This window comes from Chiloscyllium plagiosum, unplaced genomic scaffold (assembly GCF_037043375.1).
Source record: "Chiloscyllium plagiosum isolate Xiang-an unplaced genomic scaffold, Cpla_swu_hap1 HiC_scaffold_7, whole genome shotgun sequence".
Classification (NCBI taxonomy): domain Eukaryota; kingdom Metazoa; phylum Chordata; class Chondrichthyes; order Orectolobiformes; family Hemiscylliidae; genus Chiloscyllium; species Chiloscyllium plagiosum.
Genome location: NW_028270145.1, coordinates 66,720,574 through 66,743,440, shown reverse-complemented (window position 1 = coordinate 66,743,440; position 22,867 = coordinate 66,720,574). Strand labels below are relative to the sequence as shown.

The 22,867-nt window shown below is 40.0% G+C and overlaps 1 protein-coding gene across 1 annotated transcript in view; it reads left to right on the top strand.

Moving 5' to 3' along the window:
* Positions 1-22,867, top strand: part of LOC122551928 (adenylate cyclase type 10-like) — a 193,270-nt gene that overhangs the window by 88,694 nt on the left and 81,709 nt on the right. The window contains exons 17-19 of the mRNA XM_087988568.1: positions 980-1,176; positions 9,299-9,451; positions 11,744-12,052. Of these exons, the coding sequence (XP_087844694.1) occupies positions 980-1,176; positions 9,299-9,451; positions 11,744-12,052 (659 nt within the window). The remainder of the gene's footprint in view (positions 1-979; positions 1,177-9,298; positions 9,452-11,743; positions 12,053-22,867) is intronic.

Below are 22,867 nucleotides of genomic sequence, written 5' to 3'. Positions count from 1 at the left end.
TCACTGCCTTCCAACCCTGCTGAGACTCCAGCAACAACTGCGAAAGGCTAGCTAAAAATCCAGGATCAGTGAGAGCTTGATCACACCTACTGAAGCTGCTTCTATTGTTCCAACTTTTAAAATCCTCAAGGCGTCACAAGTTGTTTAGCTACTCACAGACTTCTTTGCATTTGTCCCTCAATTTGTCTCTAAAAGAAACAAGGACAGAACACTCATCTTAAAGCTATAATATTATCACACACTTATGCCACTGGGGAATTTAAGCAGCTATGTAGCCATTTAAAAGGCTCCACACATGCCAACTGGTGTGCAAAAGCGTTGATGTCTGGTTCCAAAAGCTATCGCCATGCACAAACCTCAAAGAGCCACACAATGGCAGGAAAAATTACAGGAAATACATGTTGTGACTTGTGGATTGTGGGCATGGACAGATTAACTAAAGGTTTATTGGAGAAGTCAAACCTTGAAATTGTAAAGACATGGAGTAGAGTTTCAGCAGCATTGAAATGACAAAGGCAACAGCAAAGAAAGTGCAGCTTAATGCGCTCATACTAGTGTCTTCAATGCTCCCCATTACTGCATCTTACCAAGCACTATGTTGATTGCCTCCTTGTAAAATAAATACCTATTGCAAAATCCAGAAATCCTTCACTGGCTGCTGGCATATAATAAGTTAAAAATCACACAACACCAGGTTATAGTCCAACAGGTTTAATTGGAGTATAACATGGTGTTGTGTGATTTTTAACTTTGTACACCCTAGTCCAACACCGGTATTTCCAAATCATGGCGTTTAATAATGTGGGTTAATTGTTTCCATTGAGAAAAGTGCTTAAACATTAGGCAAAATGTTCATCAAATCATAATTTGCTACTTTGCGGGTCCTATATAAATAGAAAGCAGTATTGAAAATATGTATAATTACTTATTTTGTAACAAACTATTATATTCCTTGCATGGGCTTTCTTTACTTTGCCAGGTTACTGACAGAACGCAGCTATGGCGTACCATACTACTGTGAAGAAATACTTAGAAGTCTCTATTATAGTGATCTCATACTCCTGGAACCATTAGATGAGGATGACGATGATGAAAGTGATGCTGTATTTGCTTACAGTAGAAAGAAGATCACTGTTTCTTCTGATTCAGTTTTGCAAAGGGAAAACAGAAAAAAAAGCAAGTCTGTAGGGTACATCAAATAGGTCTCACAGCATAGAAAGGGGCTGTTTGTTTTGTTGTGCCCGTGCCAGATGGTGGAGAGAGTTGTTCAATTTAGCTACACATCACCATGTTTTGTCCCCTAACCCTGAAAAATTAGTGTTTTTTTCCAAGTACATTGCAATTTGCCTTTTAAGAGTTCCTACAATAATGCTTCCCTCACCATTCAAGGTGTGTATTCCTGAGTTTGCCAACCCTCTGAGAAAATCCATATCTTAAATCCCTTCTAGTTTTGTTAGTTTGGAAATTGGTTGTTACAATTTCCACTATTTGATCTACCAAAGCATCATAGGTAGATTTATATCATTTTTAATACCTAAATTGAATAGCATGCTATTCAGTCTCCCGCAGCTTTCTCTGCTCTAACGAGAAAAATCCAAGCTTCTCCAATATACCCACATGTTACAACAAGTGCAAAGAGTGAAAAAGCTTCAGTTTGGCCTGTTTGGTCATACACTAGCCTCCGACTTGGAGCTTCACACCCCAAAGAGAATTTTACCAACAGTAGAAGGGGTGAGCCTGCCACTGCTCAGGGAAACAACCAGATGAATTATACTCATGTCCCAGAGGCTTCCGGATCAAATACCTTCTTATTTCAGGACTCGGAGGCCAGTAGTGGAATTATCCCTGAGGCAATGGCTGTCCCCACAGCAATGGCATAGTCTGCCCTCAGAGACCATTTGGGTCCCTCTCTGGGCCTTCCACTCCAGGGGCTACCTATCTTGTTCCCAAACACCACCAAAATGTCTTCAAGGTGAAATGACTATCATTTATAGTTCTAGAAATGTGGTTTTGGCAAATGGGACATCATCCTTAGTATGCGGGTAGCCCTGGTGGCAGGTACTTAATTGAGATCCTAAGTCTGACCACTTGTGGAAATGAGAGGACTCCCAAATGTTAGGCCCTGCTGTCTCTGCAAGATTCTGCTCAATGAGAATGTGGAAAAATCCAATGAGAGAGGTTTAGAAAGGTTGTTTTAGAATAGATACTTAAGAATACATCAAGACCAGATTACCTTTAAAACTTAAACTTTTAAACTGTCAGGTGTTAATTCTCCGATAATTCCTATTATTGCAAATCCTATTATCTGCATGTAAATATTGTTAATAGGTATCCCTGTATGAAAATCCATAAATACTTTTTAATCTTACTGTTGTGAAAAATAGCTCATAAACTTTTAAGTAAGAACAGTTATAACACTTTGATCTCTATCTTTGCATAAAAACTGACACTGCAACATCAAGTCTGGATCAAAGATGAGCCCAGAGATGAACCTATACCATACTTAAAGTGTATGTTTTAGTATTGTCTATTCTGTATGCTTAACACATGCATTGAAAAGGTGGAAAGAACTCAGTTTAATAACTCCAAATAATATGATTTCGGTTACAGCAGATCTCTATAATTGCTGGAGTGGAGAGCCAGCCTATCTCTCCACTCCAGCAGTTATAGAGATCTGCTGTAGCCGAAATCATATTATTTGGAGTTATTAAACTGAGTTCTTTCCACCTTTTCAATGCATGTGTTAAGCATACAGAATAGACAATACTAAAACATACACTTTAAGTATGGTATAGGTTCATCTCTGGGCTCATCTTTGATCCAGACTTGATGTTGCAGTGTCAGTTTTTATGCAAAAATAGAGATCAAAGTGTTATAACTGTTCTTATTTAAAAGTTTATGAGCTATTTTTCACAATAGTAAGATTAAAAAGTATTTATGGATTTTCATACAGGGATACCTATTAACAATATTTACATGCAGATAATAGGATTTGCAATAATAGGAATTATCGGAGAATTAACACCTGACAGTTTAAAAGTTTAAGTTTTAAAGCTAATCTGGTCTTGATGTATTCTAAAGTATCTATTCTAAAACAACATTTCTAAACCTCTCTCATTGGATTTTTCCACATCTCATTGATCAGAATCTTGCAGAGACAGTAGGGCCTAACATTTGGGAGTCCTCTCATTTCCACAAGTGGTCAGACTTAGGATCTCAATTAAGTACCTGCCACCAGGGCTACCCGCATACTAAGGATGATGTCCCATTTGCCAAAACCACATTTCTAGAACTATAAATGATAGTCATTTCACCTTGAAGACATTTTGGTGGTGTTTGGGAACAAGATAGGTAGCCCCTGGAGTGGAAGGCCCAGAGAGGGACCCAAATGGTCTCTGAGGGTAGACTATGCCATTTCTGTGGGGACAGCCATTGTCTCAGGGATAATTCCACTACTGGCCCCCGAGTCCTGAAATAAGAAGGTATTTGATCCGGAAGCCTCTGGGACATGAGTATAATTCATCTGGTTGTTTCCCTGAGCAGTGGCAGGCTCACCCCTTCTACTGTTGGTAAAATTCTCTTTGGGGTGTGAAGAGAGCCCAAATTGGCTACTTAAGTGGTTTCATCAAGAAGCCTTTCCTGTCACAAACAGAACAGCCTAGTAATGGGAAGACATCAGACACCACCTTAAGACTGCCACCCACTGATACCTTCCTGCCATCTAGCGCATTGCCATGAGGCCCAAAAGAACTTGCTTTACAGTTGTAGAGTCATTATGGCACAGAAGGAGGTATGTCCCACACAGAATCCATGTCAATTCCCTATACAGCATCAATTAGTTTCAATACCCCCATTCTATTCCAATGGCGCAACAACTTTATTTCACTCGAGTGCTGGTCTAAATTCATTTTGAAGTCACTATCACCTCCACTTCATCCACTGTCATAGTTAAGGAGACCCAGGACTTTATTTCGTTTTTTTGTGTGGATTTATGCCCATATTCATGAGTCTTATTCAAGATAGACATTGTTACAACACAGGGTAAACTCTCCTGCTTAATTCAAACCAGCAACACAAAAAAGATTTGTCACATGCAGTAATTTGTGAAAATTCGAGACATTAAAAACTATTTAAAGTAAAAATTAACAACTTTATTTCTTAAAGTATAACAGAGAATAATTAACTAACAACAATTTACAACTCCTTCCTCTAACCTATCTTTTACCTTCCCCTTCTACAGCACTAGTCTGATAAAACCCCACTGATTAAGATTTACCAAGACTTAAAGTTTTCAAAACCAGCTAGCTGTCAAATCTTCTAATTGGAGCCTACTATATCTTCCTTTCTTCTTCTTAGGGATTATGCATCACAGACCATGTATCGGTAAAGGTACCTTTAAGAGAGCTATTTTTTGGGCAGTCTCTACATCTGCTGGTGGTGTGGCAGTTCTCCTCCCAACTGTTCAGTTTTCCCCAGTCTTATACCCCCAAAGCATCAGATTGTGTCATTGGCTTTTGAGGTTGTCAATATAATAAATTCAAACTGGATTGGAGTTTGGTATTTTTCAGGGTATAATTTAAACCGAATCGCCGAATTCAAATCTGGTTTGTCGTTTCCAGGCAACCAGCTAATCTAACTTTCCACCAGGTGTTACATTGTATGCGTTTACAGAACACTTGGTTCTGCCAGGTAGTTCTGCTAGCTTTTAACTCTTTTAAAGATACAGTACACTCACATCTTCATAACATTGTGGAGAAGGCTAGGACATGCTCTGTCTTAAAACTTAGGTTTCTTTCGAACTTGGGGCAAAATCCTACAGGGGTGTGGTGCTGGAAAAACGCAGCAGGTCAGGCAGCATCCGAGGAGCAGGAAAATCGATATTTTGGGCAAAAACCCTACATCCTGCTCCACACTCTTTAATCTTCAGTATCTGCAGTACTCACTTTCACCTAAAGTCCTACAGGGACTTACATGGGCTGTAGCAAGATGTTTGGCAAAATCATGTGACAAATGCCAATCTCAATATCATACCATGTTTTATGATTTTCATAAGTGAACTGTTTACTTGCTCTTATAGCATTCATGCTGTGAGTATAGCTGAATGCTCACAGTTTCCCTGCCTTGCCTTGCCTTTTTGTACTTTCCACCCAAAACCAGAGATACCAGGCTCATACTACAACTTTCTTATCTTGCCATTTAAAAACACGTGAACCATGTGAATAAGGTATAGGTCATTCTGATATAATGTGTGTTTTGTTAATGCACATTCACTGTAATGCGATTGCCAAATTTGTGACACTGTTCCTAAAGTCCAAACTTTTAAAATGTGTATTAGTGATAATGCCATTCTGGTTCCATTAGTTTAAATTTGCGTGATTTCCCTATTACACGAGATTTCCTAAGAACGGAACTACCGCATTATAGCAGAACCAACTGTAATTCAGTGTTAACAGTCTCACCATCATTCAATTCAATTTTAACCTCACCTCTGCTTACCCTAATCATCTTTCATGCCTTGATAATCAAGAATCTATCTACCTCTACTTTAAAATTATTTAAAGATTCTACATTCACTGCTTTGTGAGGAAGGGAATTCCAAAAACTTATAAATATTATTTTCTTGTCTTTGTCTTAAATGGATGACCCTTTTTTTCTAAACTATGACCCCTAGTTTTGGACTCTCCCAAAAGAGAAAACATCCTTTCAACATCCACCTGATGAAGTCCATTCAGGTTTTATATGTGTCACTTAAGTAACCTGTGATGCTTCTAAACTTCAGAGGATATAGGGCTAGCCTGTTTTGCCTTTCCTCTTAAGGCAATCCTCTCATTCTGGGTATTAGTTCAGTAAACTCTGAACTCTAGCGTATTAACATCCTTCCATAGATATGGTGACCGGTATTCCACAAAGAACTCCAGATTGGGTCTCACCAATGCCCTGTATAACTAAAGTGCATCCTTCCTATTCTTGCATTCAATTCCCTTTGTAATAAAACATTACATTGTTAATTTTCCTAATTGCATGCTGTATCTGAATTCTAATCTTCTACGACTCATACACTAGGACACAGATCTCTCTACATCTCAGAACTCTGCAATGTCATACCATATACATTAAACAATATGCTTTTTTATTCTTTCTGCCAAAATTGCAACTACACCCATTTCCACATTGTACTCCATTTGCCAGAATGTTGCCTATCTATATCCTTTGTAGCCTCTTTACGTTCTCTTTGTAACTTACTATCTTTGTGACATCAGCAAATGTAGCTACCATATCTTCAATCCCTTCACTCAAATAATTTATATAAATTTTAAAAACTTGAGACCCCAGCACCAAGCTCTGGTACACAATTCATGGCATCCTGTCAGCATAAAAATGTCCCATTTATTCCTACTCTCTGCTTCCTGTTAGCAAGCCAATTTGTTATCTCCTACATCATTAGCTTTTATTTTTCTGCAATTACCTTTGATGTGATACCTTATCAAATGCCTTCTGGAAATATAAATATATTACATCCATTAGTTCCCCTTTTTAAAGCACCAATTATTTCCGAGAGCTCAATAAATTAGTTAGACGTGATTTCCCATTTGAAAAACCCATGTTAGCTACACCTGGAACCTTTCCAAATGCCTTGTAATAATATCTGTAATATTACCTTTACAGTTCCCTATGATGATGTTAAACTGATTAGCTTTTAGTCTCCTGCTTTCTGCCTCCTGTTTTGGGTAAAGGAGTTACATTAGCTTTCTTCCAATCTAATGAATCTCCCCTGAAACAAAGAGTTTTGCAAAATTAAAACCAATGCATCAACTATCTCACTAGCTATTTCTCTTAAAACCCAAGAATGAAACCCATCAGGGCCTGAGGACTTGTTTAGCTCAGGTACGAAGCCAGAAAGCTTGTCTTGGTTCTCAAAAATCTTCACTCAAATCTCAGGCGATAGCTTTTGCTCAAGGATTCTCGGTATTTTAAGTCAAAATTAGCCTTCGAAACCTGATTGACTCCAGACCCTTCTCAGGGTGGTCAAACTCAGAACACTGTCCTCAAAAGGAGTTAGTAACTGAATGTTGGGTAACCTACCACCCATCTTGAGTATGTCTACCCTATTGTGCTCCATTTCCCTCCTGGATTGAGAGAAAGATTGGTATTAAGGAACATGGAAGTGGATAATATAGCCAATACAATTAATGCAGGTAGGGAGGTGTCCTGAACAAAGTTAGTAAATGATGCAGAAAACATGTAGTTAGTGGTGTTGGCAGTTGGAGTGGGTGAGAACAAATGGGGAAGACTAAGAGGCAATAATGAGAGCGGTAGAGCTTAAAGCTTGATGGGAGATATGTAGTAACAAGGATGGACTGAGTGTGATGTATTGGAGGGAAGATTGTGGAAATTACCCTGGCAGAGTAGGAAGGTCATTGACCACCTGCCTTTCGTACTGGACATTCTTCCAGATAGGTGAGACTGCTTTAACTGGGTAGCAACCTCGGACAAAACTGACATGGTCTGGTGTTGTGGCCTCCACTGCTGGTCCTAGGAGAAGGAGAAAGTTTCATGTCAGCAACACCCCATCTGGCAAGACATCCACAACTATTATTTCTGGGGTAAAAATCAACAAACAGACAGGGCAGCTCCAGACTGACAGTCCTTACCTGACTGCACAACAGGCTTTTAAAGATGGCACCAGTACAAGGGATGCTAATTTTTTGGCAATATCCACCAAGTGGGAATAATGCAGGCTAAGATGGAGTGCAGTGGAGTGGGGGTTGGGGGGTGGGGGGGGGGGGGGGGAGGTGTGGGGGCGCGGTGGGAGGTAGGAGTTTGTGGACATAGAATTCAGAAATGAGAGACACTGTCGGGGTCTTGGTAGATATGACCAGAGAACCCACTAGGCTCGTGGTGACAAATCTTCCAAACAACTTGATGCAACCCAGACCTATCTTAAAAGATATAAGACTCAGTCATTTTCTATTACATATTAGGCCTAATTATGGTGAAGTAGTAGCCTAGTAGTATCATAAAACTGTTCATTCAAACTCCCAGGTAATATTCTGGGGGCTGGGATTGAATTTCACTACAGCAGTTTATGGAATTTGAATTCAATAAAAATCTGGAATTATGAGTCTAATGATGACCATAAATCCATGTTGAATATTGGAAATACTCATCTGGTTTACTAATTTTCTTTAGGGAAGGAAACTGCCATCTTACCTCATCTGGATTATATGTGACTCCAGACCCACAGTAATGGGGTTGACTCTTAAACTGCTCTCTGCAAAGGGCAATAAATGTTGGATAGCCAGTGATGCCCTCATCCTGTGATCGAATAAAAGAAATTCAGAGATATACCTTGCTATTACATTATTGAAAGACCATATCATGAATTCTAAACCCCATGTCTGTTCGATATGCTTATCTTTGATATCGGCAGATTGTGTCTTATCACATGGCTAGATGTTAGTCTTCTGCCTAGCTCTCCATGTGTTTTTGTTTTCTGCTCATCTCTGCCCATGTTGTGCTATATGTAGCCGGTAAGGAGCAGCTTTGTGCTGTTATCACAAGGTCGCTTCAAAATCTGAAAGCTCTGACATAATGTCCCTCTCACGCTCTTCCCTTCTGCCATAAACATTAATCACAATTTATATTCATTATCAAATGAGTCACCTAGATTAATTCTTTGTATGATATCTACTGTACATTTTCTCCTTCTCACACCCATCCCAAGTCTTTGATGACCCCTTCTCACTGCCTGACTCCCTTCTGTGCATTTGTGGACTTCAGTATAAGTCCCTGAATTGCCACTCCTGCTGAAATCAGTGACATTTTTAGACTGCTGCTACCACATCCTCTGACCCATGCAGGCCAAATTCAGGTACAGCAATCATCTTATGCCGAAATCCTTTGCCATTGTTGTGGATTGAATCCTTTGTTAACATTTCTTTGCAACTGCATTTATTCCAATTGATGGACTGTTTCATCTTTAAAATATTGCTAACTTTTCCTTTTCATGCTGCTTTCCATCTTGTTGCATATACTCCATCAGCTCCCAACATTCCAAAATGTAATTTCCTTTGTAAGCCATTGCAAACTTAAAACTATTGAGCGGAGGTACCACTAAATCTATGCCCATTATTTACAAATGACAAGAATCTAGGAAATACATTTAAATTCCCAATGAATAGCTTGTAGTAGAGAGAAAGGATTACAGTGTTATTTCTCTGCATTTCAAAGACACAGTATTTTAGTATGGTTGTTTTCTAAGTATTTTGTTCACAATTTGTGTTTCCAATTTTCAAAGGCAAGTTATTAAATATTTCTGGTGTGGAAGGGCAAAAATGCCGCAAAGTAATAACACTAGACCGAAAAGCTGCCGCTGAAAATCAACAGTTTATATGTACAATTGGAGAAACAGTAAATCTACAGGAAATTACAATTCCGCTTACACTTAAAGGTGGGTCTACAATTAAAGTTAGCTTAAAATTGGCATTTTCATGTTAGTTGCTATAGTTGGTATGAAAATGGAAGACCAAGTTTTAGCATTAACTTCTCTTACATTATATACATGAATACATTTAATAGATAATTTATTTCTATATTTAAAAATGCACAATAATATTTATTGATGATAAATGCAAAAAATTATAAGAACGATTGATAAATTAAAGCATTATTTCCATTTTTAAACCACTTGCCCTTCATTCCTTAGTAAAAACATAGATGTTGCTAAATGCCTATCCAAGATTTCTAGGAATTGTAAGAGGTCCTAAGCTAGTTATTTTGCTATTTTAAAGTTTATCTTTGGAGAGACTTTTAAACTCTGTTAGATATGAAGTCCTCCAGCCCTACTTCATTTTCCCTTCAGTGGGTGGAAGTCAAATTCAGGGACACATCATGTTGTGAATTTTGCAACATTACCATGTTCACGTACTAGTAATTCTGTGACTCACTATGGGAAAATTTGGAGAATAATTAATTGAAGTAATAATATTGTTTCTTGCACAAACATGAGCACAGTTCAACATCCTTAATGCTAAACATATGATTTTTATTACTCCGATTATTATTAATCTTTCATTTATGGATGAGCCACATTGATAAATCATTCTTGAATAAAATAAAATGAAATATCATGACTAGGATGGAGAATCTTTTCCTGATGGGGACTGATGACAAATCAAAAAAAATCGCACACAGTGAAAAAACAGCTTAATTTTTAAGAGACAAAACTGAACTATTAAACTTACCTGCTGTTTTAATGAGTTGTCAGAGAGTCAACACTGAGGGAGCACTGCACTATTAGTGAGTCAGTTCTGAGATAGTGTCTATGCTGTCAGAGGGTCAGTAATGAGGGAACACAACACTACCAGTTGTGTCACCTTTTGGACAAAACATTAAAGAAAAGACCCACCAGCCTGTTCAGGTGTGTGGAAAAGATGCCAAGGGACTATCAAGGATTGATGTTTGGTCAGAATACATCCTTCAACATCATCAATCATGTCGTTGACCACATTCAAAATTCAAAAAAAACTTGTTAAAAAAGCATTACAAGAACTACTCTGTGATGCTGACACAACTGAAGCAGAACAAAAGAAGTGGTTGTGGAAGGAATAGCAGGCTTACAGTTAGTGAGGATGTCAAAAGAAATGTCTCCTGTAGATGTGAGAGCCGTAGGAAGGGGGTAATGGAAGGATTGTTGATGCCAAGTCTGAAGTAGAGAGCTGCATGACAGAGCAGCGTGCATGGAAGATGTGAAGAGGATTCTTACATTGACAGCACTGACCGCTTGGCTTCTCTGCCTGGCATTGCTTTCTGTGTTGCTAGTGACAGCTGTTTGTCTCAGGATCTTGCTGAGGTTCAGTGAGTCAGATTAGAATATAGAAATATACAGCTCAAGAACGGGCTCTTCAGTCCATGATGTTGTGCCGAACATGATGCCAAATTAAACTAATCCCTTCTGTCTGCCTTTGATTCATATCCCTCCGTTCCTTGCACATTCATGTGCTTATCTAAAAGGTCCTTAAACACCTCTATCCTATCTGCCTCCAGCACCACGCCAGCAGCGTGTTCCAGACTCTAACCACTCTCTGTGTAAAAAACTTGCCCTCACATCTCCTTTGAAATTCCCCCTCTCACCTTAAATGCATGCCCCCTAGTATTAGACATTCCAACTGTGGGAAATAAAAAATCTCATTGTCAACCCTAGCTATGCACCTCATAATTTTATAGACTTCTATCAAGTCTCCCCTCAGCCTCCACTGCTCCAGAGAAAACAACTTGAGTTTTTCGAGCATCTCCTTAAAGCTCATACACTCTAATCTAGGCAGCATCCTGGTAAACCTCTTATGCACCCTCTCCAATGCCTCCACATCCTTCATGTAATGTGGCAACTAAACTTGAATGCAATACTCTAAGTGTGGCATAACCACAGTCTTAAAAAGCTACAACATGACATTCTAACAATTAAATCTAGTAACTGGTCAGTTTTGGGTCAAGGGCTGGAGGTTCCCTATCCCGGTTACAGACAATGAATGCTGGCTTTCCCGTAGATGCTCACATCCAAAAAAGGAATATAAAAAAAACCCAGGTCTCTTTTGTAGTACTTGCAAATTTAAATGCATCCTATGTGGAATACAACAACTGTCAGCTAAACACTTACGTTGCCTATTATGTATGAATTAGCCATTATGCTTCTAAGCACAGCAATATAGTTTATTAAAAACAATAAACTAATTTGACTTTACAGGTATAGCCTTAGCACAACTTGACCAAATGAATACAACGGAGCAGGTGGTTGTTAAGTGTGCATCCATCATTGGACATACTTTCACCACTAAAATGCTTCGATATATCTTACCTGAAGGTGCTGAACAAAAATTGAATCAATCACTTATCTCTTTGGTAAAATCACGAACACTTGAGTGTGCGTCAAAGACTGATGAAGGTTTTACTTCACCGATGAATGAAAACGAAGATGCCCATCTCCTTCAGTGTTTCTGTATCCATAGTCCAGAATCTGAAGAACATCTACATGAAGATGACAGCGATGAGAAAGGTAAATACATGGAAATTTGCAGTTTGCAATTATTATTTTTAAAGCTCTTGTGGTGTCTCAAAACATAACAGCTATCTTTGTGTAATCTAGTCCAGAAGTAAGTGCTACAGTTAATCTTTTATATAACAAAAATGTCACAAGTTATTTTGCAATGCACTTAATCCCCAAAGGGTATGCAAGAACTTGGATGACAGTGACAAAAGTTTTTTATGTCAAACAGAAACTAGTTGTGGGTTTGTTTTAGTGAAATATATACCAATTCATATTTAACATGGTAATTTTAAAGCAACAATAATTAGTTTTCACTTTTCGTTTTCAAATTATTTACAAATGTAGCTGAATAATTATGTGGCCTATGTCAGAGAAGTGAGATGTCATCAGACCAAGACTAAATGAAAAAGCATTCACCTTGCTATGTAAAATATGACAATAAATTATGTTTAGCACATTATGTATATAGAGGCTCTTCACCAACAAATATAAGTTCTAAATATTTTGCTGAAAAGTGCTGCACATTCTGTGGTCCTTCTGAATATATCACAGTTGAAAAGTGCAGAAAAACTAATGAACATGAAATACTTCTGAATGAGATTAAAAGTTTATCTCGTTCCCCTGTATGCAGGGTAAGTTCCCCATTAGATAATAGTATTAAATTGAGAAAAGCACCCCAGGATTAATAACGATTGGATTTTTTTAACACTTCTCCTGAATGCAATGTTTGGGTAAACTGCAATTATGGCAAAACATATGCTGAGAACATGAGAACGATAAGTATTTGTATGTCGGTAACTAAATAGCTATAAAATCATGGATGATACATAAAAAACAATTAAATATTGTGGAACCTGACAGGATGCAATATTCTGCAGTGCACTCTTTCTAATAAATCAAACTTTCTTTTTTTAAAATCTCAGTTACAAGCAGTGCTCAAGTTTGCAATTTTTCCCATGCAGCATGGCTACCTTACTATTCAGGAAATTTTCTAATTTAATTTCTCTCAAACTACTTTCAAAAGACAAAAAAAACCTGCAGATGCTGGATTCCAAGGTAGACAAGCAGCAGGCTGGAAGAATGCAGCAAGTGAGGCACGCTCAGGAGGTGGAGAAGACAACATTCCGGTGTAACCCTTCTTCAGGATGGTGTAAAGGGAGCTGCGGATAAAGGGGGTGAGGGGACAGAGCGGTACGGTGGAGATACCCTGGTCCCCTTTATCTGCAACTCCCCTTACACCTACCCCAGTCATGAAGAAGGATTACACATGAACGTTGACTTCTCCACCTCCTGATGTTGCCTGGCTTGCTGTCTTCTTCCAGCCTCTGTTTACTTTCAAAGCAGATTAAAAAAAAGCACAATGTCTTGAGTTGATCTCCAACTTCCAGCCACGATACTGCTAATTAGTTCTCCTGATGAGGTCCATTTAATCATGATGAAGGGCTTATGCCCGAAACGTCGATTCTCCTGTTCCTTGGATGCTGCCTGACCTGCTGTGCTTTACCAGCAACACATTTTCAGCTCTGATCTCCAGCACTGCAGACCTCACTTTCTCCTCCATTTAATCATTTTCAATCCTGCAACCAGCCTCAATGTGCAGGTAAACTGTTAGTAAATATGGAGATAACTTTGCCTTCATGCACCTTCCCATATTGTACTCTGTCTGACTTTGATTTAACCTGCTTATATTTCTGGATATAATTCATTGACCCTATCCCAAGGTTTCAGTTTGTACAAAAGGAGGAAAGTCAATAATAGAAGTGTGTGATGGCTATTGCATCAGAGTTTTCTTGAAACTGTAGACAAAGAAAAGGCTTCAATATCTACCAATCTTCCTGATAGCCCCATTGAAGGAAGAATCCTTGTCTTTTGTTTGGTAAACAAATTTGCACCTGGTGCTGCTGAGATCTGAACAGGAAAAAAAGTCTTAAGCCTTCTATCAATGGATGCACCTATTTTTGCCATTTTGTCAAATACAAAGAAAATATCACTCCTACCTGATTAACATTGGATTACAATGTTGCTACTTGCTCCAGGTGCAAGACCTCTATTCCTTAGGGATAAATCTGGAAGATAACACAAAACCCCAGGGATTGTAAAACAGGCTGTGTGATAGTGGAGACTTGGTAGACGTTTTTCTTCTGAGGCAAGTGTCATGGTGAGCATGAAAAAAGAGAGGGACTTCATTTGGGAATGGGCTGAGTTATTGTCCCCCGATATTATATTCTTCTCAGCTGATTACTTATGGATGTGCATGTAAAATGCCAAAATTATAGGCAGGAAGTTCTGAATCTGATGGTACCTCCCCACTCCTAACATCCAGGTACCATATTTAAAAGAAAACAGGCAGCATTAATGCTCTGCAATCCAGGAGCATCACTCAACCTTTGCCCATCTCACCTGTTCACCCTAAGAGATTCAAGGAAGAGGCAACAATTTAGCAATCCCTTCATAGATATTTGCTGAAGGCTATCCAGGAGAGTAGGGAAGAGTTATATCTGTGGATGGCAGCAAGAGGCCATCTCAGCTGGCAAAGGTAGCTGGACCATGATGATTGAGGTGATCAGTGCCTCCGGGCAGCTGAAGGGAATCCGCTTCCAATGTCACAAGAGAATGTCTCTTCACTGCAGCTACCAATGTAGCATTACTGGTACAACAGTAGTACTGCCTCTTAAATATCTGCCAGGGTTCACAGTGAAAACATAAAAGGAACTATCATGCTTGGTAGTTCATGCATCGTCAGGTCGCTGACCGGTCATCATAGAGAGCAGAATCTGATAGCTTTTCAACAAAGGCTTACATGGGGCAAGGACACAACCACTAAAGACAGTCTTTAGAGTTGAACCTTCTTTTGTTTTCAACCTTACCTGTCTGCCTAAGTTGACTCTTAACTGCTGTCAGGGCAATAAATGTTAGCCTAATCAGCAACACCTACATTCTTATGGATAATTATAAAGAAATCTGTGGAGACAGAAAGACATTCAGTCAATGTTCTGGGTCCCATGTAACTGTTCTTTTGAACTGAAAGAGGATGGAAAATTATTTTTTTTTGTGCTATTTGCAAGGTAAGAAGTCAGCGGAGTGAATAAACTAGATGGTGAGGGTGTCCAGAGCGAAGGCAAAAGCATAAGTGGTGAAACAATATAGTTGCAGAGTAAGTGTTAATGATAGGTTTGAATAGTAGGAAATAGATTAGCTCTGCTGACAGCCTATCCATTTAAACAAGGCAATGTTTTGTGGGTGTCAGTTTTCAAAGTAGAGGAGAGTGTTCATGTCCTGGAGTTGTTGAACTTTATGTTGAGTCCTGAAGGTAATAAAGTCTTTAAGTAGAAAGTAAGGTGCTGTTCATTCCGCCTGCATTTGATTTTGCATTGCATGTCAAGGACAAAACTTTTAGCATGAAAACAAGATGGTGTATTTGAAATGACATGAAATTCAAAGGTTGGGGATCATTCTTCTGGACAGAATGGAGTAGTCACCCAATCTATTTTTAATGTTATCAATGTGGTAAAGACCCCATGTGAGCCATAAATATCTAATGTGTCTTCCTTTATATTGGTAGGACCAAATGCAATCCGGATGACCATTTTGCAGAACACTTCCAATCTGTTCATAAAAATAACAACAGCCTTCCAATTGCATGCTATTTCAATACACCATCTGCCTCACAATGTTAGGGGAAAAGGCAAGAGATTGGCACCAAGTTAAAACGTGCCTAGAGCCAGTATAGATAGAATGAGGCAACTGGTCTCCTTCTGCACTGTAATAATTCTTTGATATTTTGATTTATGCTAAATTTCCATCCTTAACCGGTTACAGTTTATCAGCAAAACCCAATGCAAGCTGGAGGAAGAACACTTCATTTTCCGCTTAGGTAATCTACAGTCTTCAGGACTCATCATCGAACTCAACAACTTCAAAACATACATTCTGGCCTCTATTTTAATGACCCCCAGCCCAACCAGTGTCTTGTTTACATGCGTTTGCTCTCATAGAGCTGACCTTCTTTCTACTATTCTTACCATTAACATTGGGAATCAGTTTAGCTCAGTTGGCTGGATTGTTGGTTTGCAAAGCAGTGTGATGCCAACAGTATGGGTTCAGGTCCTATCACTGGTTTGAGATTAACACGAAGGACTCTTCTTCTCAACCTCTTCCCTTACCTGAGGTCTGCTGGCCCTCAGGTTAAAACACAGCCATTTGCTTCTCTCACTAATGAGAGAGCAGGTCAGGTAAGACTATGATGACACAACAACAACAACCATTAACAGTTACTGCACATCCATATCTCTCCTCTGCGACAATTAACAATCCCTTTGTCATTAGATCTGAGAAAACTCAATATCTTTTCCACTTAGTCCTCTTTTCCCTTTGTCAACAGCAGAAGAAATATAATTTTCCAATGCCCTTCAGTCCAGAACTAAAGTAGTCATTGGATTTAAAACATTAACTTTGTATCTCTCTGCACAGATTCTGCCAATCCTGCTGAGTTTCTTCAGCACTTTTTTTTCAGATGTCCAGAATCTGCAGTTCTTGTTTTTTTTATATTTAATATCTCGCTCGTGACACACATGTCATGAATGAATATATTTTTTAACAAGTCAGCTCAAAGAGGAACTTCTCTTTTGCTCAGGCAACAGAAATGTCTCCAGCTAAACTGTTGGGCAGAGATAGCAGAGCTAGTCAGTGTTAATTAAGCATTATCCTTAAGTCCTGGATGGAATATCAAGAGAAGTTTAATAATACAATCATGGTTGCGAAAATAGGACTCCGAATTTAGATTTTGCATTTGTGATGCAATGTGTGTAACTTATATAAATTTTAAAATAATTTGTAATTTGAACTATTGACATGGGGCTTTTGAATTTGTCTTTAAAGAGGTTTAACAATTAACTTTCAGTATTTTTGTAGCCATGGTGATTTTGTTTTACTGATAGAGAGAGAGAGAAAGAGACTTCCTGGCGAATAATAGGATTTGTTTTCATGGGTGAGTTTTACATATGAGCAAAACAAATTCAGAACAACCTCAGTTATCCGAACATCAATTATCCTAATTTCAGATTATTCAAAAAGATCTCAAGGTCCTGTAAAAACATTACATACTGAATCAGAAAATTTTCTTGTACACACTTAACAAATTTCTCTCCATCTAAACCGTTAACAGTATGGCAGTCCCAGTCTATGTTTGGAAAGTTAAAATCCCCTACCATAACCACCCTATTATTCTTACAGATAGCTGGGATCTCCTTACAAGTTTGTTACTCAATTTCCCTCTGACTATTAGGGGGTCTATAATACAATCCCAATAAGGTGATCATCCCTTTTTTATTTCTCAGTTCCACCCAAATAACTTCCTTGGATATATTTCCGGGAATATCCTCCCTCAGCACAGCTGTAATGCTATCCCTTATCAAAAACGCCACTCCCCCTCATCTCTTGCTTCCTGTTCTATCCTTCCTGTAGCATTTGTATCCTGGAACATTAAGCTGCCAGTCCTGCACATCCCTGAGCCATGATTCTGTAATTGCTAAGTCCCATGTTCCTAACCATGTCCTGAGTTCATCTGCCTTCCCTGTTAGGCTCCTTGCATTGAAATAAATGCAGTTTAATTTATTAGCCCTACCTTGTCCCTGCCTGCCCTGACTGTTTGAATCGCTTCTGTTCTCAACTGTACCAGTCTCAGATTGATCACTTTCCTCACTATCTCCCTGGGTTCCACCCTCCCACCTTACTAGTTTAAATCCTCCCGAGCAGCTCTAGCGAATCTCCCTGCCAGTATATTAGTCCCCTTCCAATTTAGGTGCAATCCGTCCTTCTTGTACAGGTCACTTCTACTCCAAAAGAGATTCCAATGGTCCAAAAATGTGAATCCTTCTCCCATACACCAGCTCCGCAGCCATGCATTTATCTGCTCTATCCTCCTATTCCTGCCCTCACTAGCTCGTAGCACTGGGAATAATCCAGATATTACTACTCTCGAGGACCTCCTTTTTAAATTCCTGCCTAACTCTCTGTAATCTCCCTTCAGAATCTCAACCTTTTCCCTTCCTATGTCATTGGTTCCAATGTGTACAATGACCTCTTACTGGCCCCTCTCCCCCTTGAGAAGATTCTGCACCTTCTCTGAGACATCCTTGATTCTGGCCCCAGAGAAACAGCACGCCATTCTGATTTTTTACTGCTGGCCACAGAAACATCTGTCTGTACCTTGGACTGGAGAGTCCCCTAACACATTCTGGATTAGTGGTGCTCGAAGAGCACAGCAGTTCAGGCAGCATCCAAGGAACAGCGAAATCGACGTTTCGGGCAAAAGCCCTTCATCAGGAATAAAGGCAGGAAGCCTGAAGCGTGGAGAGATAAGCTAGAGGGGGGTGGGGGTGGGGAGAAAGTAGCATAGAGTACAATAGGTGAGTGGGGGAGGGGATGAAAGTGATAGGTCAGGGAGGAGAGGATGGAGTGAATAGGTGGAAAAGGAGATAGGCAGGTAGGACAAGTCCGGACAAGTCATGGGGATAGTGCTGAGCTGAAAGTTTGGAACTAGGGTGAGGTGAGGGAAGGGGAAATGAGGAAACTGTTGAAGTCCACATTAATGCCCTCAGGTTGAAGTGTTCCAAGGCGGAAGATGAGGCGTTCTTCCTCCAGGCGTCTGGTGGTGAGGGAGCGGCGGTGAAGGAGGCCCAGGACCTCCATGTCCTCAGCAGAGTGGGAGGGGGAGTTGAAATGTTGGGCCACGGGGCGGTGTGGTTGATTGGTGCGGGTGTCCCAGAGATGTTCCCTAAAGCGCTCTGCTAGGAGGCGCCCAGTCTCCCCAATGTAGAGGAGACCGCATCGGGAGCAACGGATACAATAAATGATATTAGTGGATGTACAGGTAAAACTTTGGATGTGGAAGGCTCCTTTAGGGCCTTGGATAGAGGTGAGGGAGGAGGTGTTGGCGCAAGTTTTACAGTCCCTGCAGTGGCAGGGGAAGGTGCCAGAATGGGAGGGTGGGTTGTAGGGGGGCGTGGACTTGACCAGGTAGTCACGGAGGGAACGGTCTTTGCGGAAGGTGGAAAGGGGTGGGAGGGAAATATATCCCTGGTGGTGGGGTCCGTTTGGAGGTGGCGGAAATGTCGGCGGATGATTTGGTTTATGCGATGGTTGGTAGGGTGGAAGGTGAGCACCAGGGGCGTTCTGTGCTTGTTACGGTTGGAGTGGTGGGGTCTGAGGGCGGAGGTGCGGGATGTGGACGAGATGCATTGGAGGGTATCTTTAACCACGTGGGAAGGGAAATTGCGGTCTCTAAAAAAGGAGGCCATCTGGTGTGTTCTGATCTCTTGGAACCCGACGTACCCCTTGTTGCATTAGAGCTAGTCTCAATACCAGAAACTTGGCTGTTCATGCTACATTCCCCTGAGAATCCATCACCCCCTATATTTTTTTCAAATCAGCATACCTGTTTGAAATGGGTATAGCCACAGAAGACTTCTGCAATAGCTGCCTACCTCTTTTACCTTTCCTGGAGTTAACCCATCTATGTGACTGTATCTGAGACTTTCCCCCCCTTCCTAAAACTGCCATCCATCACATACTGTTGCTGTTGCAAATTCCTCATTGCTTCTAACTGTCTTTCTAACCGATCCATTTGATCTGATAAGATTCGCAAGCAACAGCATTTATTGCAGATATAATCCGCAGTAACCCTTAAACTAACTAGCGAGAGAATAGGGTCCTTCAAAGATCAGCAAGGCGGTCTTTGTGTGGAGCCGCAGAAAATGGGAGAGATACTAAGCGAGTATTTTGCATTAGTGTTTACTGTGAAAAAGGATATGGAAGATATAGAATGTCGGGAAATAGATGGCGACACCTTGCAAAACATCTATATTACAGAGGAGGAAGTGCTGGATGTCTTGAAACGCATAAAGGTGGATAAATCCCCAGGACCTGATCAGGTGTACCCTAGAACTCTGTGGGAAGCTAGGGAAATGATTGCTGGGCCTCTTGCTGAGATATTTGTATCATCGATAGTCACAGGTGAGGTGCCGGAAGCCTGAAGGTTGGCTAACGTGGTGCCACTGTTCACGAAGGGTGGTAAGGACAATCCAGAGAACTATAGACCAATGAGCCTGACGTCGGTGGTGGGCAATTTGTTGAGGGAATCCTGAGGGACAGGATATACATGTATTTGGAAAGGCAAGGACTGATTCGGGATAGTCAATATGGCCTTGTGAAGGGAGTCAATGGTACCATTTTAAGCTGTGAAGGTCAAAGCTTTATTTTCAAGTCGAGGAAGAAGTTATCAGATTCTTGAGACTGACAGTTGAAGCCATAGTTAAATTAAGCCCTTTAGATGTGGTAGAAAGGGAATTCTATTTTGTGTGAGTACTATAGCCTTTCTCTCACCAGTTACCAGAACTCTCCTGCAAACAGTGAAGCACATTTTGCTTCAGCATCTATTTCTCTTGCACATGCTCCTCTCCTCACTATTATTTCTTTCACCTCTTTATCCCTCTGCTATCCTTTGCATACCATCAGCGTTATTCAACTTTGAATTCATTTAGCTGTAACAAGCACTTTGCCTATTCCCATCCATTAATTGCAATGCTACCCTACAAGGGAGAAGTAGGATGAATGCAGTGGCAATTATAAAAGTTGACCATATCAAATGCATCCTAAATCATGAAGCCATATTACACCCTGTCCCTTTTCTGTGAAATCTCACCCTCTTACACAATGCATGACAAAGTTCAGCTCCATAATACTAACTACTAATTCTTGTCAATGTCTTCCCTTTTTGGGCAGGCAAATACAAAGCACTCAGAGGGCAAGGGGCTGAAACAGTACAGTGGCTCAGTGGTTCGCACTACTGCCTTCCAGTGCCAGGGACCTGGGTTTAATTCCAGTCTTGGGTGACTGTCTGTTTGCATGTTCTCCCTGTTTCTACCTGTTACTGCGGTTTCCTCCCAAAGATGTGCAGATTAGATAGATTGGCCTTGCTAAATTGCCCTATAGCATCCAGGGTTGAGCAGATTAGGAGGATTCGGCAGGGTAAATATGAGATTATGGAGCCAAGGGGGCTAGGTCTTTGGACGCTCGGTGCAGATTTAATGGGCCAAATGGTCTCTTTTGGCACTGTAGGGATTTTATGAATTAATGAAACAAGCCAACATGAATAAAGGTATAGAGTATTGTGCTGGAAAAGCACAGCAGGTCAGGCAGTATCCAAGGAGCAGAAGAATTGATGCTTCAGGATAAGCCTTTCATCAGGAGTCAAGGCTGAAGAGCTTCAGGGCAGAGGAGATGACCTGAGCGGGTACAGTGAGAGAGGGACTCACTAAGATCTTTACAGAGAGAGGAAAATAACTTCTTCAATGGTAGGCATCCTTGGAAGATACTTCGTAGTAAGGTTAAAATCAACTAATAGAAAGTGTGGATGCAGATGCTGGAGATCAGAGTCGAGAGTATAGTGCTGGAAAAGCACAGCAGGTCAGGCTGCATCCAAGGAGCAGGAGAATCGATATTTTGGGCATAAGCCCTTCATCAGATCAGGCAGCATCTGAGTAACAGGAGAATCGATGTTTCGGGTATAAGCCTTCATTAGGATTCTGATGAAGGTCTTATGGCCAAAACGTTGATTCTCCTGCTCCTCAGATGCTGCCTGACCTGCTGTGCTTTTCCAGCACCACACTCACGACTCTGATCTCCAGCTGATCTGCAGTCCTCAACTTTCTACTTAAAAAAAGTATAGCATCACTTGAAATAACTTAGCAAATACCACTTCATGACATGCACCATATATTTTTTGCAGGATAAACCAGAAGGATTGGATGAAGGGAGATAGAAAAGAAAAGGAGAAAACAAATTTTAAAAGTGACATTTTCTAAATTAAATTATTATCTAAAGTTATTTCAGCACTTGAAGGAGTAGGAATCTAAAATCATAATTGTTCACATTGCTATTGAAGTTAATTTGCACTCATTAACAAATATTATGTTATGGAAATGTTACTTTAAGTTATTGGACTTAGCTTTCTGCAGTGAGTTTACTGGAAAATGAATATGCAGATACAGCAACTTCTTCAAAACCACAAGAAGGTTAAGTGTAAAATGCCATTTTTAGCAAAACTGACAGTTAGCAGAATACCTCAGCCACCATTTTGTCATGATTCACAGTTTGAAAGAGGTACCTCATTCTTGCCAATTTATACAGTACCTTGACAATCAAATATGTTGTAACTTTAGCTAAATATACGCCAGTGAGTATCAACAATTGATGAAATTCGGCATTCCCCAATGGGATAATTTTATAATGTGGCCCTCTGATTGGAGAATGATAGCATTAAAATCATAACCTAAAATTATCATCAAAAATGTGGAAAACATGCAACTGGCAGTTTTCTTTGTGACTTCAAGCTACTGAAATTATGAAGTTATGTTGAAATCTTTACTTATGCCATCCATGATTTTGACTGCAACCAGAAATACAATTTTATGTCTACACTTTTGATTCTTGTGCAATTGCTGTTTTTCCTCCCCTTCCAGGATTTCGAGATAAGGTGCCAGCAAACTGAAAATTAGAAAATTAGATAGTATTACCACAAAATGCAGTTATTACTAGAAAACCTTAATCTCTTCTATTGCTAGTGAAACATTACAAATTAATTTCAACTCTATAGTAATTAAAATCCTAAATATTTCATTCAGTTGCTGGGTTTAGAATGTGCGAAGACAAAAGTATACATAGTAATCCACAAAGTATACAGGTTTGTTAGGACCTTCTTCAGGAGAAGGGCTTATGCCCGAAACTTCGATTCTCCTGCTCCTTTGATGCTGCCTGACCTGCTGC